The sequence below is a fragment of the Chanos chanos genome, chromosome 11 (assembly GCF_902362185.1).
Source record: "Chanos chanos chromosome 11, fChaCha1.1, whole genome shotgun sequence".
Classification (NCBI taxonomy): domain Eukaryota; kingdom Metazoa; phylum Chordata; class Actinopteri; order Gonorynchiformes; family Chanidae; genus Chanos; species Chanos chanos.
The window spans coordinates 10,114,571-10,134,143 of NC_044505.1; the positions used below are offsets into that span (position 1 = coordinate 10,114,571).

The window sequence follows — 19,573 nt, forward strand, 5'->3', positions numbered from 1 at the left end:
GCCCGCGTCCTGCCCGATCACGATTTTGTCCGCGGCCGCACGAAAATCAATCGAAACGCCTCGCACCCTCCCGCCGTTCTCACGGCACGCGTACCCACGCTCACGCGTTCCACGCTCACGCTCGGACCCCTCTCCGACTCCTAAGTCTCTCTCCAGGTGAGATGAACACGTCTCGCCCGAGCACTGTTTTTGTGAGAGGGGAGGAAAGGCAGAGAAATTGAAAAGAAAATTGGAGGAGAGGTGGGGAGAAAAGAAAAGGAGATGAAAACATGGTTTACGTATTTAGTCCGTTCTGAGGCCTGAGACAGGCTTATGTTTCGTGAGTTTCGTCAGATGAGTTCGACAGCGTTCATTCTTTGTTTGGCCAATCTTACAACGTAGTTGGTTGTATCTTTAGACAGAACCGTTGTAATTTCGCTAAGGCCTGTCCAGACTTTCTTTTGGACTGAACAAAATGAGAATGTGAAATGGATATGAATGGAGGTGTGTTTTTGTGTGTGTGTGTGTGTGTGGTGCTGATAAAGCTTTAGAGGGACTGATGGAAAACACCCCCAAGGAGCCTGTGTGGGGTTAGATGAGGTGTGTGTGTGTGTATATGCTTGTGTGTGTATGTATGTTGGGTGGGTGGTGAGGGGGAGTTAAAGACACATCATTTAAATAGAGGGATCTGCAGTTGCTTGGCTACCGGCGGGGGCTGCTCCATCTCCCGTCTTCTGCCTCTCCCACACGGCTGGGCATCACCAGTCAATGAGCAGTCTCCCCCTCTCTCTCTCTCTCTTTCTCTCTCTCTCTCCCTCTCTCCCCCTCTCTATCTCACTCCCCCTCTCTCAAACACACTCAGCAGGCATACGCTCACTCTATCAGTCGCTCAGCTCAAACGTTAAAACGCTGTGTCTCTTTTTTGCCGTTCAAACTAGCTCTGAGCGTTGCCTTGCCTTGCCTTGCCTTGCCTTGCCTCAGAGGGAAGGGGAGGCTTACAGACTGTCAGTTATGGAGGTTCTTAGCTGGTTCACTAGGAATGACGCTGAAACGAAGGTAGGGGGGGTGGGGGGTGGGAGGCTGTCCAGATTTTTGCCTCCTGGTCTGTGTGCTTTGCTGTGTCTCCTCCTCTGTATTTGGTAGAGATAGAAAGAGAGATAGAGAGAGAGAGAGAGAGAGGTGGAGAAGGAGAATGCAGCTGTCTCACTCAGTATCGACTCCTGTAGCCGGTTTGTGAGCGTTCGCGACAAGCTGGGAGTTAGCATGTCTGATGTTCACGACGCTGTCTGAATGAGGGAAAAAATTTTCTCAATGCTGTTTGTGCAGTCACAGAGCCTGCGTTGCCGTCTCGATGGAGTGACGTTACAGTATGTAGATATGCGTGCGCGTGTGTGTGTGTGTGTGCCTGAGAGAGAGAGAGAGTGAGGTAAAGAGAGGCAGAAGAAATGCTATATAAGAAAATTACAGATGTGATATGATTATGATTTGATGGTTTGGTCTTAATATAGTAGGAATGTGAGCACTGTGTGGGCAATTTCTTTTCTTGGAGCATTTTTGACACGAAAATTACAGCCGATTTCCATGTCGCTGCGAGCTAGATTCAACTCTCCATGAGGTTTTTTTTTTTGGAGTAGATAGGTCTTGCTGAATGTTTCATCAATAAAAAGCAAATATTTAAATATTTTGATGGCTTACCCGGCCAGCATTTTGTTAAGCTACCATTCAAAGGGTCAGAATTTTAGAGTATTGTATATTGTTTTATGATCCGCGCTATAACATCTATTATTTCTCACTAATATCTTTGGGACACATAAGTAAGGACAAATATTTAAGTCTGATCTTGTTTCTCCATCAAGTGCGGGCTTCTCGGCCAAAATGTAAGCAAATTTTTATTTTTTCCTGAATTCAGTTGTACTGAGTTGAATATAAAATGTAATGTGGTCTACTGCTTGTCTTGAAAATCAGTCAAGACACCTATAAAATGTTTTCATAGCTGGGTTTTTTCAAGCTCTTCCCGTTTGCATTGTGTTCCCGCGCACAGGTAAAAATGTCCCAGGTGAAACAGGTGGGTCTTCTGGCCGCAGGGTGCCAGCCCTGGAACAAGGACGTGTGCGCGGCAAGCGGAGACAGGTTCGCCTACTGTGCAACGCTCGCTATATACGTTTACCAGGTAAAAGTCTGGTTTTCAAAATCTCCTACTTGGCTATTTGACGAGGTAGCAAGCAGATCTGGGTCAAATAAGTATTTCGTCGTCTGGCCTGGTCTCGGGTCGTTTTTTGTTCTTTTAATTGACGGCGTAAGCGTCAGTTTTAATGAAGACTCTTTTGATGAAGGGATTCGTGTGGTGTTTGTTTGGTTTTATTTCGGCAGACCCAGTCCTGCTTAGATTTTTAGGGCTTTAGCGGAAAAGGAAACAAGGTACAAGAGACGTATAAGATAAATGGAGAACGATTGTTTCAGTACCTCACAAGCACACTTGACCCGGGTCTGGAAAGAAAGAGCCCAAATGGATGCCTCTGTGATGTATCAGATGTTGGGGTTTTTTTTTTTTGTTTTTTTTTTAAAGCATCCCAACATACTGACTCATATCCTTTTGCAGACTGGGTGCCCTTGAGTAGTTTAGACTCGTGTAGATATATGTTTTCTCTTCGCTGCTCTTCTTTTATTGTCTGAGTATTTGTTTGTTTTTTTTTCCTTTCAGCTGTTTCTTTTTTTTTTCAGTAGTCTTCAATGGGACCTCTCTCTCTCTCTCTCTCTCTCTCTCTGTAGCTTGACCACAGATATAATGAGTTCAAACTGCGAGCGATCATGTCTGAACACAAGAAGACCATAACGGCTATCTCGTGGTGCCCACACAACCCAGACGTGTTCGCCAGCGCTAGCGCAGACAACCTGCTAATCATCTGGAACGTGGCGGAGCAGAAAGCTGTGGCTAGGCTAGATAACACCAAAGGTACGAACGCTGCGGTGAAGCCGCTAAGTGCGTCGCCTGGGCTAAAAACTTCACCCCTCCAACACCACACAAGTGCTGTCGACTCTGGTGGTGGAAAGGGAAGGAACTGTGCGGGTATTTGGAAATGCTCAGTGATTGGATGAAAGCATTTAACATCCTTAGTTCAGAAGATATATAGACACCGGCCTGAGTTTTCTTGCTGGGCTTAGTACTTAGCAGTGGTATGTGCGTGTGTGTGTGTGTGTGTGTGTGTGTGTTTACTTTCCCAGGCATCCCTGCCTCCCTGAGCTGGTGCTGGAACGCCGGTGACGGAGTGGCGTTCGTCTCTCACCGCGGCCCTCTGTACATTTGGACAATCTCTGGGCCGGACTCAGGGGTCACAGTTCACAAAGAAGCCCACAGCTTCCTGTCTGACATCTGCCTGTTTCGCTGGCACCCAATCAAAAAAGGCAAAGTGGTGTTCGGACACACCGACGGAAGTTTATCTATATTTCAGCCAGGTACTGGTCGCTTTCAGCCATTTCATCTAGTTCATGTCCTCCGCTGGGATGCCAGCGTGGACCTTAAAGGTCAGCAATGAATGGAACACAAAGACAACCACAAAAATGGTCACAGTGTGGCTAATATTAGCAACATGCTAATCATAATCGTTGATATTTTTGTTTAAGAGTGGCATTTCCCGCTCTTTCTCACGGAGGGCCATAGCACTGAACATCTCTTCCTGCTTTACCATATCTGATTCAGTTCATCAGCTGACGAGCAAGCCATTGATCAGCTGAAGTGAGTGTGTTAGAGGGAAAGGCCTAAACTGCACAGAGTTCTGGGTCTCCAAGAGCAGAACCAGGAATCAGTATTCTACACGTACATGTAGAATGCATTTTACAGCATTCGTTTGTTGAATTGTTGAATCATGAATTGTTGAATCATTGAATTATTGAACTGTTGAATTGCTGAGTCATTAATTGTTGATTGTCAAGTTTTGGATCTCTGAATCGGATTCCGCTTGGTTCGACCAATTTGTTTAACTTTTGGTTAGGTATTGTCAGCTGAACGCTGTGTGGTCTCGTAGACGGACGAGATGGGATTGATGTCCTGCGCGTCCTTATCCCTCATCGAACGTCTGGTCTTTTTCGTTCTTAGGTTCAAAGAACCAGAAACACGTCTTGCGGCCTGAGTCCCTGGAGGGGACGGATGAGGAGGACCCGGTCACGGCTTTGGAGTGGGACCCCCTGTCCACTGACTACCTGCTGGTGGCCAACATGCACAATGGGATCCGTCTGGTGGACTCCGAGTCCCTGTCCTGTATCACCACCTTCACCTTCCCCAGTGCAGCAGCCTCAGTGCAGTGTCTGGCCTGGGTGCCCAGTGCTCCCGGCATGTTCATCACCGGAGGTGAGAGAGAGAGAGAGAGAGAGAGCGAGACAGAGAGAGAGAGAATCACGTCACGCTCAATTCACATCCCTTATTTATTATCTTTGTGTATTATCAGCTGTTATTTATGTTATTGTTGTTTTCCTAACTGTTCCTGTTGTTAATGTTATGTCTTTTTGCTTTTTAAAGATATCATGCCAATAATGCGCTGAAAAGTAGTGGAATCTGAATATATGAGAGAAAGGGGGGTGGGTGGAGAGAGAGAGAGAGAGAAAGAGGTGCTGATACTCTCTGGGGGGTGTCTGAGGTTAAAGTTATCAAAGCTAGTTTACAGGCAGTAAAGTGAGAGATGGATGCTAAATGTTGTAATGGTCCTGTTTCTCTCTGAAGATTCTCAGGTGGGTGTGTTGAGAATATGGAATGTATCAAGGACAACCCCTCTGGATAATTTCAAACTGAAGAAGACTGGTTTCCATGCGTTGCATGTTCTGAATTCTCCTCCAGCCAAGAAATGTACGTATCCCTGTACTGAACAGATAAATTAGATACGTCTGATCATCAAACCAACCATTTGTACCATAAAACAGTGTGTGTGTCTGGGGATGCGTGTGTGTGCGTGTGTGTGTGCACGCGCGTGCATTTGTGTGTGTGTGTGTACATGTGTGAGTGTGTGTGTACATATGTGTGTGCGTATGTGTGAGTGTTCATGTGTGCACATAAGTTTATGTGTGTGTATATGTGTGTGTGTGTGTGTGTGTGTTTTGCCTCATGCACTCACTGATATGTTCTGTCTTATCCTCTGTTAGCCTTTAGCTCAATCTCCCCGACAAAGAACCACTACACGTCCTCTACCAGTGAAGCGGTTCCTCCTCCCACACTGTCCCAGAACCAGGCCTTTTCCCTGCCCCCCGGCCACGCCGTCTGCTGCTTCATGGACGGAGGTGTGGGCCTTTATGACATGGGTGCGAAGAAATGGGACTTCCTCAGAGACTTGGTGGGTTTCGTTGTGCTCGCAGAATGACACTAAAGTTTTTGAATCTTGAATCTAGGTTTTCTCATATTGCAACTTTTTGAATTGCCCCTATGCTTAGTATTTATGAATAATTGATATATTAAGAGTACAGGCGGGTGAGATAGCACCGGTGACAGAAATGAGCTTCTTTCTTTTATTAAGGGGCATTTTTTTGTCCCATGGATTTAATTTTCAGGGGCCTTTTTGACCCTTATGAGGGCCTTTTTTTCCTAACCTTACACAAAGACAGTGCTCCCGGCATACGCGTGCCGTCTGCCAGTCATCACAAACATTGTAATTAAATCAGTTCATTTAAAATATTCACTCACTCTGTACAGTCAGGGCTTTTATGTTTTTGTATGAAATCAACATCAAATATAAAAGTAAATAAACAATGTTCAACAAGATATTCTCGCACAATAAAAGTTGACAGTTGCTCTCTGCTGGAATACATTGTACCCAGTTGGTTTCTATGCTCGAACATTCATAGGTCAAGCTGTTCCTGTGCTATATAACTGCTTCCCTGTGTTATATCCTTTGGCAGTCATGCTGCCTGAAAGGAACCAGTCAAAGCCTGGTAAGGCACCGTTCCCCTTCACTGCAGACTATGTTGTCCTACAGGCCCTGCAGAACATAACCACTGCTCTGTTTTCACTGGTTTCTGTCGCGGGCCAGTCCATCATCTGTGCCTCGCTGGTTGACGTTTTCAGTGTGGATTTTGTCGTGTTGGTGGTTTCGGCCGTTGGAGATGGAGTGTTCTCGCCGGCTTCAGTGCTCTGCGTTGCTGCAGAATACGTTCCAGGGCTTTTCAGTTAAAAAAAAAAAAAAAACACTTCATTTTTCACCCGTTCTTAGAACACTGAGTGTCGGTGAAGGATCCAGAGAGATTTGAAAAATGGATCTGCCAGTCACAGGCATCTATGGCTTCAGAGGCACCGAGACTGTATTTTAGGTGCAATCCGTGAACTAGATGGAACATATAGTAGAGTGTAGGGAGGTTTGTCATCCTCAGTATCTTCATGGTGACGTAGAAATTTAGAAACCGGCTTTTTAATGGCTGCTTTTCATAGATTTATGAAGGTTGACAGTAGGTAAGGTTGGTTGTTACATTCTTACGGCTGTGGATGTATTCTTGAATCATGAATAAACCCTAATGTTTGAAGAATAAAGTTTGTAAAGCACATTTAAGTAAAAAAAAAAAAAAACCCTGAGACTTTGAATAGAGACAGTTCACGCTGTGCTCTGTATTCAGTAATCATTCAGCACTTTCAGCAGCTTTCAGAACTTTACTGACAAATCGATTCACTTATTTCAAAGGACTTCTGATCCGTTAATGACAGTGCATTGTCTCAGGCAAAAAAAAGAAGAATAAAGAGGGGAAAGAAATCAGTGTTTGAACAGTTCATTTTTAAGCACGCTGTTTACAGACAGCTCACATCTAGGTATCAGACCAGACAGTTTTATAACCTTATGACGACGAATCGCAATTAAAGTTCCTCAAGACAACAAACAACTTTACTTTTAGGATCATTTTTTTAATGTTAAAATGACACCTTTGTTGAATCAATAGTCATATCTCACCATGACGATGTCAACAAATGGTATGACAACAGTTTTTTTTCTTTTTTTTTTTGGTATAATAAAGGTATTTGCATTTTCAGGGTCACGTAGAAACCATATTCGATTGCAAGTTCAAACCAGACGATCCGAACCTCCTGGCCACGGCCTCTTTTGACGGAACGATCAAAGTCTGGGACATCAATACCTTGACAGCGGTGTACACGTCTCCGGGAAACGAGGGGGTTGTATATTCCCTCTCCTGGGCCCCTGGTAAGATATGGACACCCGTACAACCTTTCAAAGAGCCTGTTCAAATCATCTGGAAAATTGAACTGGGATTTTCTGAGTCATAATAATTTTTCCAGACGGATTGATATTTCAGACGGATTGATTGAGGTTTTTTTTTTGTTGTTGTTGCGGTGGCTATTGAAGCCACGGTGTGATGTTTTCTACTGTTTGTTAGCTAAATTTCATTTCATAAATACTCGTTTAGGAGAATTAAATCTTATAGGGGCAGTGATGTAACCCAACAGTAACCCCCCCCCCCCCCCCCCCCCCCCCCCCAAATATAAGACTGTAGTGTCCTCCTCGAGCTTTGGCCTCACCGTTGATCCTGTTCATTTTTGATGTCATGTGGTTCTCATGCGTCGTCATTTGGTGTATCCCAAGCTCAGACACTGAGTAACCACATGTCCCACATCAAAGATGAAAGTTCTTTTGAAAGTGATGAGGTTTTTTTTTCCTTCTTTCTCTGTTCTGCGACTCAAAGGAGATTTGAACTGCATAGCCGGGGCCACGTCACGAAACGGTGCCTTTATCTGGGATGTGAAAAAAGGCAAAATGATCACAAGGTTTAACGAGGCAAGTAAATCACTTCAAAGTAGAAAAAAAAAACGCCAGAGGTTAGGTTTCTCATACTTAAAATAGATTGGTTTGCTATGGCGGGATGAGGAATAGCAGTTGTTCTAAGGCATCTTATGTACAACTTGATTTTCTTGTGAAGTCAAACTGTCATCTTGTTTATATCCAGTTAGCAATGTGCTAATATCTGGTTTGAAGACAAGGGTACAGTTAATTACTAAATAGATACAGATGATCTGTATTTAATTAGAGCAGTGTCATCGAATAGAAATAATCATAGCAATATCATCAAGAGTGTTTTTAACACATTTAATGGGCTTCTTCAGTGGAGGTCAAGGATATTATAATGTAATTATAATAAATGAAAATCATAGCTAATGCTTATAGCAATGTCCTCTGCTTGTTAAAGAAAACTAATTATCATTAACACCAGTTAAGTCACTGCTGCAAATGGGCTAATTCATATATAACAGATGACAACTGCTGGTGTTTGTAGGTTAACCCCTTTGAAGGTTTCTGTGGTTCTCCTTTAGTACCTTACAAAAATTGCTTTTGAATTTACAATTTATTTTCTAAAAAAATTTTCAAGACGTTCTAAGATTAGAAAAGAACAATAGCTGAACAAATGTTCACTAACCATCATAGCGGTTCACGAATCGCTTTTCTGTTCTATAGCATGGGAAAAACGGAATCTTTTGCATTGCCTGGAGCCATAAGGATTCTAAGAGAATTGCTACATGTAGTGGGGATGGCTTTTGGTGAGAAACTCTATATATAAATATTTCTTTTAAATTGGTTACTTTTATTAATGACTCTATTAGAACAAAAACTCATAAGAAGATCCGCTTTCTTTGTCTTTTAAGAACTGGATCTCACGTGCTCTCTCTGTTTCGTAATTGATCTCATCTTTCAGCATAATACGGACCATTGACGGCAAAGTGTTGCATAAATACAAACACCCGGCTGCTGTTTTTGGCTGTGACTGGAGCCAAAACAATAAGTAAGTCATTAAGTGTCATATGTAAAACTTTCCCTCATAATAAAAGCCCATTAGCCCAGCCGGTCAACACACACAATACCAAACGAGGTCGTGTAGTCGTGTAACATACTCCCAAGAGACCCTGAACAACAGATAGTATTTTAAACATTTGATTTTGTATTAATGGTTCGTTTAAATTGCTAAATTGCTCTGTTGACTGTCCTAACACTATAATGAATGTTAAGCACTTTGACAGTGAGAATTTTGGGAATGTTTTGAGGTTAGATCTGTTTATTAGTTTGTATTTAACAATGTTCTTCTCTTCCAGTTCATTTAAACTCAGCTTGCATTTGTAACATTGCTATTCATATGTGTCTCTCTCTCTTACTCTTTCTCTGTCTCTCTCTCTCTGTCTCTGTTTATCTGGCAGGGATATGATTGCGACAGGTTGTGAGGACAAGAATGTTAGAGTGTACTATTTGGCCACCAGCTCGGACCAGCCTCTGAAGGTGTTTACGGGTCACACGGCTAAAGTGTTCCACGTGCGCTGGTCTCCCCTCAGAGAGGGGATCCTCTGCAGTGGCTCCGATGACGGGTAATAAATCATTTACACCCCTGTGTCTGGATGAAGGATTCGACGTGGGGCGCGTATAAAATTCAAGGTCTCTCGGCGCATTAGCGCTAACGTGAATCGCTGAATCGTGTCATGTCGGTGTCCCCTGTATTCACGTTTTTTGTCAGGTTGCGGCGCATTCAGCTATTAATCTTAACCAGACACATGTAAATTTGTTGAAAATGCAAGAAAAACAGGTCCTTAGATAACCCTGGTCTATTTGGCACTGGCCGGATAAGAGTAATTGCAACCTTGGCTGTCATACGTGGCGGCCAAGGAGCGTTTAATAATCATTAACCGCTTGATTTTAAATTTGGGCAAGTGTATCTGACTGTTGCATCGGTGTTCTGTGATCTGAGAGTGAGTTCTTTCCGTGGCGTGCGGTTCCGCAGGACAGTGCGTATTTGGGATTACACGCAGGACGCCTGCATCAACGTCTTGAGCGGACACACGGCCCCCGTCAGAGGTTTGATGTGGAACACGGAGGTGCCCTACCTGCTGACGTCGGGAAGCTGGGACTACACCATCCGCGTTTGGGACACGCGGGACGGGACGTGCCTGGACACGGTCTACGACCACGGAGCGGACGTCTACGGTGGATGTTTAGAATGGCTTTGGTTCATATACAATATGCAATACACAGATTTAGTGTAACAGTTAGCAATGTTATTAGAAAGTATGTAAATATCTATGAGGAACATCTGCTAGATATTTCATGTATCCGTTAGAAATGTTTCTGAAAACCGTGTTAGAAAATGATCAGACTTGCATTGTAGAAACTATCACGAAAGGCGTACATTTCTGGTAAATATACTGGTTAAGTGTTTATGTCTGATCTAGAGCAAATGTATGCAACAGGATTAGATAATAAAAAAAAATCGTTATTGAAAAGTTTGCATTGTTAATATCTAGGCGGAAGCATTTTTGCAAAGAAACATGTTTTTAGATGTAAAAAAAGATAAAAGAAGACTTCATACCTGAAGAAGATATCCCGTGTTGTAAATGCAGAGGGAATAGGACTTTCTCTCCCTTTTATTTATTTATTTTTTTGGTTTGGTTTGGTTTTTCCCCAGGCCTAACCTGTCACCCCAGTCGCCCGTTCACCATGGCCTCCTGCTCCAGAGACTCCACAGTGAGACTGTGGTCCCTGACCCCCCTTATCGCTCCTCTACTGGTCAACATCCTGACCGACCACAGCTGGGACGACATCATCGGGAACACGGGTGAGCCCCAGCATCAAACACTGTTCAGGCTGTGTTAAAAAAAAATAAAGATATAGATGAGTTATGACCAACGATACATCAAAGAAAAGAAAAACTGTGAGCACAGCCAGCCCAGTTTAAAAATCAGGGCTTTCACAATTATGTTTCCAAGTCAGTTTTTAGTAACTTATGAAGTGACAAGAATGTAATGGTTCTGTGTTCTAGTTCAGTTCTCGTAGGTGTTCCCGTAACAGTCTGGTTCTGTGACCCTGTTTTGTAGATCGGGCCATGGTTCCAGGTGCGCCTCCGCTCCTGTGCGGTAAAGTGTCCAGGGACATCAAGCAGGAGCTGGACAAACTCAGCAGTGACGTTCGCGTGAAGAAGCTGAGGTGGTTCTCGGAGTGTTTTTCAGTGAGTAAAAGCATCTAATCCGTTTTTTTTTTTTTCTTTTTTTAATCAATACGTGGTAGATGTTCTTGAATAGACTTTGTTTGCTGATATTTTTAAGATCTAACTGAATCACAGGTGACATTGCAACACCTTGGTACTGAAAACTGTGAATGCTATTCCCTCACAGACTGTTTCAGTGATCCCTCAATGACTCCAATAGTCTCTCTTCGAGATGTCTCACCTGTTTCTCAAGTATTCTCAGAAAACTGGCACTTTACAGCTCATTTGTGAACAGCTTGGTAATTTATTTGCCGTATGAATCAAGTGTTGAAACCTTTTGCGGGGTAAATATACGGTAGTGTTCCCCAATTTTGTCCTTGGGGACTCGGGGGAAATTTTAGGTCTCTCTCTCTGTCCTCTAACACACCTGAGTCCTCTTATCGGCTAATCACCAAGCCCTTAATTAGTGGAGTCAGGTATGTTGAGAGCAGGGAGAGAGCTCAAATGTGAAGAGCTGTGTTACGTGAAATAATAGACTGGGGGAGGGGGGGGGTGGTTGTATGCATCAGATTCTTCCAAGATCAGCTCTTTATTGGTTTATGTGGTTGTATTTAAACTGGGAACTGATCCCAGATCAGGAACAGCTCCATGGCTGCATGACTAGCTCTGATGAGAGCTCTATTGTGTGAGGAAAGAACCTTGTATTGTTACGTTTTGTTTTCTTTTTCTTTTTTTTTTTTTTGTTCCTATTCATTTGTTTCAATTCATTATTTTTCAATTGTTTCATTTCATTATGCTCAAAACGTATTATTGTGTCGTCTTTTTATAGATATTTTCTATTTCTATGATAATGCCAAGAGACACAGCTTTCAAAACTCATTCAGCGTGATGTTCATTGTTCATTAGCACTCTCTGATGCTTTGCTAAGACAGAACACTATCAGACAAATTGAGTTATTTTTCAGCGAGTATGAATTCTTCATAAAATCTGTATCCAGCGTCGACTCGGACTAGCCCAGCTGACACCTTTGATTCACGCTGAGTTTAAACTGAAATCTCAGAGCCCGGAAAGCGCTTTCAGAGACCCGAGCTTAGCGGAAAGAGACATTAATTCCTGGAAAAGGATGTGCTGTAGCGTGTATTTTCTAAGGCTTTGTCTGTCTTGGTGAGCACAGCCGCCTGGCGGTAGCCATAATCTGTGGGATTTGGTCGCCGTGATAAACGGACAAGATGACAGCCTGTTACCCCAGAACTACGGCCAAGGCATCATGCATATGAAACACCTGGTCCGCTTTAAAACGGTGAGCCACACACACGCAAACACGGAGTTCTAACCGCGAGCAATTTACATTCTGAGATTTTTAACTATTATTGTTGCTGTCAGTCCAGTTTTACTCTTGACAAAAATCTACCTCTAGCCTGTGAAATCCAGCCGGTTTGACTTCAGGCAGTTCTGACTTTGACTTTGACTTTGATATACAGCGGTCATCTATAAATATGCACTTTTTAATTTCTTTTTGACTGTTGGTGCTGCCATAGAGAATGCATTGGCTTAACGTGTATACGCTCGTTGCGTTAAAAACATTCAAATACAGTTTTGTTCCTTTTTTGTCATTTTAGAGTACAGCTGTCACCTAATGTTATTTGTTTTTTTTTTTTTTTGTTTTTTTTTATCCCAGTCTGAAGCCCAGGAGTTGACCATAGTAAAAATGTCCAAGTTTGGTGGAGGGATTGGAGCACCCAGTAAAGAGGAAAGACTAAAGGCGGCAGCGGAGATCCACCTCAGACTGGGTCAGATTCAGAGATACTGTGAACTCATGGTGGAGCTGGGAGAGGTATACATCTTTTATATCTCTCTTTTTTTTTTTTTCGTTTATTACGCATGGCTTTCATTTCAAGACCGCTCATAAGAAATGAGTGTTGTTTCACCATGACTAGTTTCTGAATAGATATTCTGGGTCTTTTTGATTTAGTGGGAAAAAGCGTTATCTGTGGCTCCGGGCGTATCAATGAAATACTGGAAGAAACTGATGCAAAGGTAATTTATGCTAAAGTAGCCAGCCAACAACATTTGGAAAACAAACTGTGGACTCTTTGATTGACACGACTCTTGTCCAATCAGGAGAGCAGACCAGCTCATGCAGGAGGGGAATGATGATGTCATCCCGTACTGCATCGCCACGGGCGATGTTAAAAAGCTGGTGAATTTCTTCTGCTCCAGAGGCCAGCTGAAGGAAGCTCTTCTCGTGGCTCAGGTACCATGTAGCTGTTGATTTAGATCAGTGTCTGTCTCAACTGAGTTTATTTTCACTCAGTCGCTCTTTATTTAATGTTTTCAAATGTATGACGTAAAAGATGTTTGTTTGCGTGGGCAGGGGGCCTGTGAGGGAAATATCCATGGGCCCCAGATGTCCTCAATCAATCACTCCACAAGCACAGACAACGATAATGTGGATATGTATAGCGGGTGAGTAAATTCAGTCATACACCAATTCTCTCATATTCAAATGAATGTCTGATTCACTATGGATGACTAATAGTTCTGCTACTTCTCTCTCTTTCTCTCTCTCACACACACACACCGACACACTCTCTCTCCCTCGTCCTCCTCCCGTCCTTACTCTTTCTCCCTCTCTCTCTCTCCCTCTCTCTCTCTCTCTCTCTCTCTCTCTCTCTCTCCCTTTCTCCCTCTCTCTCCCTCTCTCTCTCTCTCTCTCCCTCTCTCTTTTCTCTCTCTCTCTCTCTCTCTCTCTCTCTCTCTCTCTCCAGGCTGTTACATCGTGTGTGTGAAGAACTGGCTGAGTGGTATTTCCAAGATGGTGGAGCCGTGCTGGCGGCCTGCTGTCATTTGGCTGTAGATAACACTGAGGTAAAACACGCTAAACTAAACAAACGCATTTTTTCGTTTTTTTCTTTTTTTTTCTTTCCGGAAAGCCGGAAAGACAGGGAACATTCTAACATCAAGGAGGTCTGTTCCTTCTAAACTAGACATCTGTCTAATTTCACTTATGATAATCTTCCTTCTTGAAATGCTGAAAAATGTTTAACAGTGAAACATAACATTGTTTTTTTTTTTCTTCTTCTTTGATATAGATTTTCATAACCATCATCAGTATTCATTTAAAGTTTACATTATGTTAATATTTACCAAAAGCACTCTTATTAAACTGACACTTCATTAACTCGTTAAAGTGACAATAATGAGTTTTTGAACGGGTTTCACTGTACGCTGGCAGTGTTAAATGGATGTAGGACAAATGTTATATGAATGTTCTCCTAACGTAAGGTCTGTGTTGTCTGGTTCAGCTGACTATGGCTAGTCTGATCAGAGGCAGTGAACTGGAGCTGGCTGTGTGTGTGGGGACAGTGCTGGGGGAAGCAGCCAATCAGATGACACATTATGCCCTGGAACTCTTAGCCAGGAAGTACATGACCACTGCAACCTGGTGAGACTTGCTTTGAACTCTCTGATATTTCAATCCAACTAATCCCAATTCATTCGTCTGTCATTGTCTAATTCCATGTGACTAATATCATGGCGGGAGGGGGGGGGGCAATAATAATAATGATTCATTTGATGTAAGTTTTTAATCACTGACAAACAAAAGAAAGTTGTTACCTTTAATCTGGGTGGTACTTTTCTCCTGTGTGAAATTATACCAGAAATTAATTCTTTTTTTTTTTTTTTCGTCATCAAAAGTCTCTGACTTTTACCTTTGATTGTCTTTTCCCTCTCCATCACATTTAACACTCACCTGGTATGTTTTATCACCTGCATCTCTCTTTAGCTTTCCGTTTGTGACATACAGGTACACTCTGTTTACTCGACCAAATTCCCATCTAACATACTACACACATTCGCATGCTGCAATCATACTTTTCACCCACTCGATATGAAGTCAATAAAATACAATACATATTTACATATGTATAGTAATTACACAGGTTTTATAGAGCGTGGATTTCTGTGTGTTATAATGTAAAATGGGATGCTCGCATTATGCATACTGCAGACAGATTGAGAATGGTTCTGCGTGAGGGAAAATTTACTGAGAGAAGAGTAACGGTGGTTTGACTTCAGTGGTATGCACCATAAAGACTCATGGCCCACGACGAAACACGACAAACGACGCGCAAAGTCTAGCATGTTCTAGAATGTTTTGTACTTCCCTGCCCGGTCTGACATCTCCTACCACATGTCCCTCGACGTTGACCAATAGGACGAATGACAGTCGTCCTCCCCGACGACTTACGAACTTGGCAAGCTGTTGAAAGGCAGCATACAGTGATTGGTTGGGGTCATACTCGTAGCATTGCCAAAACACGGCAAGAGTTTATGGCACTATGATTGCCTAATCTGACATAGTGGCCATCGTGAAAGACACAAATATTGTGTAGTCTGATCCTGGCATAAATGATTCTCAGGATTTGTTTTTATTTGTTTGTTTTATAAACAGAGAAAGCCATAGTAACGCTTTCTTTGCCTTCTAGATTTTTTTTTTTTAATGTGTAGAGGTGCTTATTTGCATAATAACTGTTTTCTCATTTTCATTTAAAAGCATGTGACAGGAGTTTAGATATTAGAGTAAAATGTGTCTGTGTTTTCAAATTTCTGAATCATAATCTCACACACACACACACACACACACACACACACACACAGGGAGAGAGAGGGAGAGAGAGTGAATAAATAAAAGACTAAATAATCACATGTTTATTTCCTTGCCCAGGGACCTTGCTGTCCGGTTACTACAGATGATTCCAGACAATGAAATCCTCTTAGCCAAGCTGTGTGCCTTTTACCCAGGCAGCTCCGCCGAAATCAACGACCTTCACGAAAAAGTGAGACATCTTAATCATAATTAACCTCAATCAAACTTCACAAGCAACATTTATGCATTAATTAAATGCTCTCTCAAGTTTTCCTCTTCTTCTTTTTCTTCTTCTTCTTCTTCTGCTCTGTGTACTTGAAAGCTATAAATCAAGAGAAAGATTTATGAATGTTTAACTCTTAATGAGAACATCATTAATAAGTAAACATAGGAGAATTTTGGACTGTTGCTGATAAATACTGTGAAATGGTTTTTTTTTTTGTCCCAGTGTGGGCTACCAAGTTTGGAGGAATGTAAAGATTTAGCAGAGTCAGCACAGAGTGAAGGAGAAATTTTCACAGCGGTGAAATATTATCTACTGAGTCCTGAACCAGAGAAAGCTCTGCCCATCGGAATAACCCATGTCAAAGGTAGGTGTGGGATAAGCAGACACATTTCCTATGTACTTACACATTAACCACATAGGTAGGTGTAAGATCACAGCCTCACTGATACACATTCATTCATAGTAATGAAGAACATTGCGCCTGGGGAAATGACACATCTCAGGGTTAGTGTTATGGGAAGAGTTAGGGTAAGGGTCAAGGTTTGGCTTAGGTTGAAGGTCAGGGCAAGTATTAGAGTTTGGGTTAGGGTTGGGATTGTGGTTATGGTTTATGCTATGGGTTATGATCCGTCTCCCTCTTAATTATTATATTTTAATAGGTGCTTAATGATTATATTTTAGTAGGGTCGTGTTGTCCTGTAGAGCTCCTATATAAGTTCACAGGGATTATGGTCTATTAGTATGAAATGTGAAATGCTTTTGTTTCTGTTTCTGCCATTTAGCATGTACAGTGATGACCTGTTTTCTTTCTTTCTTTCTTATGCGTGCTGAATGTTAAATTAACATTTTTATGACGTGCGTTATCTCACTAGTTTCATACTGTATTATCACACTGTGCCCTGATGAAAAAGCCTTGACCCTGTCCTGTTCAATCAGAACAGCTCAGTGTACCTGACTGGACAGTCGACTCCGTCCATCCAATCCTGGACCTGCTGGGCTACATCCGAACTGACTGCCTTATTCTGCCAAAGTGTAGTGGGTATGTGAATAAGCCTTCACTGACGTCTACAGACAAATAGCCTTAGATACTTTCCTTTGTTCCTTTGTTTCAGTATTTACCTCTCTTTCTCTCTCTCTCTCTCTCTCTCTCTCGCTTTCCCTCTCTTTCTCTCTCTCTCTCTCTCTCTGTCTCTCTGTGTAGAGATCGTAATGAGTTGCTTATTCTTTGCGGCTATGTTGGTGCTCTATTGGCTATCAGCCGACAATATTCCAGCATCGTCCCAGCCCTGTATGAATACACGAGGTAACCACGCTCGTACCTTACATTTCGCATTGTATTTGTGACATTACGTTCTCATAAAACACCAATATCAACCACAGAGATACCAAACATGGCAAGAATTCCTGACTCTCTCCCTCTCTCTCCCTCTCTCTCTCTCTCCCTCTCCCTCTCTCCCTCTCTCTCTCTCTCTCTCTCTCTCTCTCTCTCCCCCTCTCTCTCTCTCTCTCTCAGTCAGTTGCTGAAGAGGCGAGAGGTAGCTGTGCCTTTGCAGATTGAGAAGCTGTCTGTGGAGCTGGAGGCTTGGAGAGCCTGCACACACTCAACCAACAAGTCAGTAGAAACTCTCGTCCTTAGTGCCTTAACCTTTCTCTAACGCTTCAACCCGCCTCTCGTTCACAGTTACAGCTGTACTGTCACTGCCCCCCGACCTGCCTTTATCACACAGGTCTGTCTTCTACTCTAGATGCCCTGTTCCTCCTACAGCTCAGCTTTCCTCGAGTGCACGTGCACAGGCGCATGTCCGCTTTCTGTCGACGTCGCTCATCGTGTATTTTCCCGGCCACGCTTCCGACCGTCTTGGTCTGTGTATAACGCGATCTAATGTTCTGCCTGTGTTCTCACCGCCTCGGTCTGATCCACAGAATGTGACCTAATCAATAACCACCGTTCATATATCAATGTTAATGTTCATGATAGATCGTCATGCTCTTTGACTGTACCTGTTTTAATAAGTAACGATTTCCTACTTACTTCAGTTACGGTCCGTATTGAAGTTTTGCGGTCTAAATCAATCCGTATTCTCAGCAATCAGATCTTTTCTCTCTCGCACAGAGGGGCGGAGGACGCTCCCTACACGCCTCCATCCGAAGCTCAGAAGATGGAGTACGGTCAGCTCCTCGGCAGGATCAGGGCGGAGCCCCTGCGGGGTTTACAGGGCCCTGACTACGTCACCGGCTCCAACCTGCCCAGTCACTCTGACGTGCAGATCTCCTGTTTCACTGGTCTCAGGATACAGGTGGGTTTGACCTTGTTCCCCTACCTGCTGTCTGACCAATGATTAAGGAGCTGAGGTCACTGCAAACTCTGTCAGAAATTTCTGCACCAAGAGAGAAAAAAAGTATAAGCTCCACTACAGTGCAAAAACTGTACTATTTCTCAAATTGAAGTCCTGAGGTGTTGCTGATGAGTCGGATTTCATTTTCGAGGCTTTAGGAAACAACAAAGTCATGCAGGAGTGAAGAACTCAAAGAAGAAGTTTTGCTTCCCTGTATTATTGATTTTCTAAGGCACCTCTGACTACTAAATGTGTCATTGGCTAACAGAGCTTGTAAATAATGAGTAATGGTTCAGATAATGCACTTTTATTTTCATAATTTCAGTCATTTCTATCATTAAACTATTATTACCTTATTCAGACATTGTTAAACGATCATTTCAAGCATGTACTTCCATCACGGGTCGAATCCGTTTGTCTCAATTTCTGGTGTGTTGGACCATACATTTAACCTTATTCTTACTAAATATTCCTTTAGTTTAATGCTGCTAATCTCACAAGATCTTCAACCGTTTTTTTTGTTTTTTTATGATTGACAGGGCCCGGTGTTTTTCCTCGAGGATGGCAAATCTGCAATCTCTCTCAACGACGCCTTGATGTGGGCCAAAGTCAACCCTTTTTCTCCACTGGGGACAGGCATACGAATCAACCCCTTTTGATTTCCTCGACACACATGAGTACATGAGCGCAGGCGATCGTATGCTTCTGCCTGGCTCTGAGGGAGGCCCGTGTTCGTCTGTCGTGCGGACCGCTGCCGTTCCCCCCTCAGAGAGAGCCACGAGAACGCCAAAAGACCCAAACGACATAAACCCGTTTAAACGGACGCGAGTCTCTTTTTGATCTCTTCAAAGCTTTGGCTTAACTACAGTGTATTTTTTTTTTGTTGTTGAGTGAGATTTAAAGACATATGCACTGGATCATCTAGTCAGAAGTATTCTAACATGACATATAGATGAATATTGTGCGTTCGGGTTGCCATGCAAAGTGAAATAAGCTGACATGTTGGTTAAGACGTGCCGGAGTAGATGCTGTTTAGATGACATGTCGGTTAAGAGGTTGTGTCTTAGATGCTTTGTTGGTTTGATGCAACGCTGAGGTGCCAACAGTTAATCCTGTCCAATTTGAGTTAGTTTGGTCAATAGGCTTTGTGTCAGTAGTCCAACACACACAAGGACACGTGTATCAGTAAAAAAAGAGAATCTTAGATGAACCTTTGACTTGCATCATGAATGCATCATGAATGCAGTATTTTGTCACTGTAACGGCAAACATTTGACTTCTCTCACGTTACATTCTTACATATACAAGAAGGATATAGATACACACACACACACACACACACACACTGCTAGGGGCAGCATTTGGGGTTGGTTTTGACTTCTGCTTTATATTTGTTCTCTCCAGAAAAAGCAGTGTTAGTTTGAGTTGATCTGATACACT

The 19,573-nt window shown here is 42.8% G+C and overlaps 1 protein-coding gene across 2 annotated transcripts; it reads left to right on the forward strand.

Annotated features, from left to right (window-relative positions):
* The first annotated feature begins 990 nt into the window (after nucleotides 1-990).
* wdr17 (WD repeat domain 17) lies at nucleotides 991-18,792 on the forward strand. Of its 2 annotated transcripts, XM_030788223.1 has the most exons (30): nucleotides 991-1,035; nucleotides 2,021-2,149; nucleotides 2,749-2,932; nucleotides 3,202-3,432; nucleotides 4,073-4,324; nucleotides 4,694-4,816; nucleotides 5,110-5,297; nucleotides 6,977-7,145; nucleotides 7,645-7,736; nucleotides 8,412-8,494; nucleotides 8,650-8,736; nucleotides 9,146-9,310; nucleotides 9,721-9,923; nucleotides 10,402-10,551; nucleotides 10,811-10,941; nucleotides 12,095-12,220; nucleotides 12,599-12,754; nucleotides 12,893-12,957; nucleotides 13,042-13,174; nucleotides 13,295-13,386; nucleotides 13,689-13,788; nucleotides 14,226-14,365; nucleotides 14,708-14,728; nucleotides 15,650-15,761; nucleotides 16,020-16,161; nucleotides 16,734-16,836; nucleotides 16,999-17,100; nucleotides 17,311-17,409; nucleotides 17,911-18,094; nucleotides 18,673-18,792. In XM_030788223.1, the coding sequence occupies exons 1-30, from the start codon at nucleotides 991-993 to the stop codon at nucleotides 18,790-18,792; spliced, it is 3,927 nt and encodes a 1,308-aa protein (XP_030644083.1). The 2 variants fall into 2 exon arrangements, with proteins under 2 accessions (XP_030644083.1, XP_030644084.1); XM_030788224.1 differs by lacking the exons at nucleotides 991-1,035; nucleotides 14,708-14,728 and having other exon boundaries at nucleotides 2,027-2,149.
* The last annotated feature ends 781 nt before the right edge of the window (nucleotides 18,793-19,573 follow it).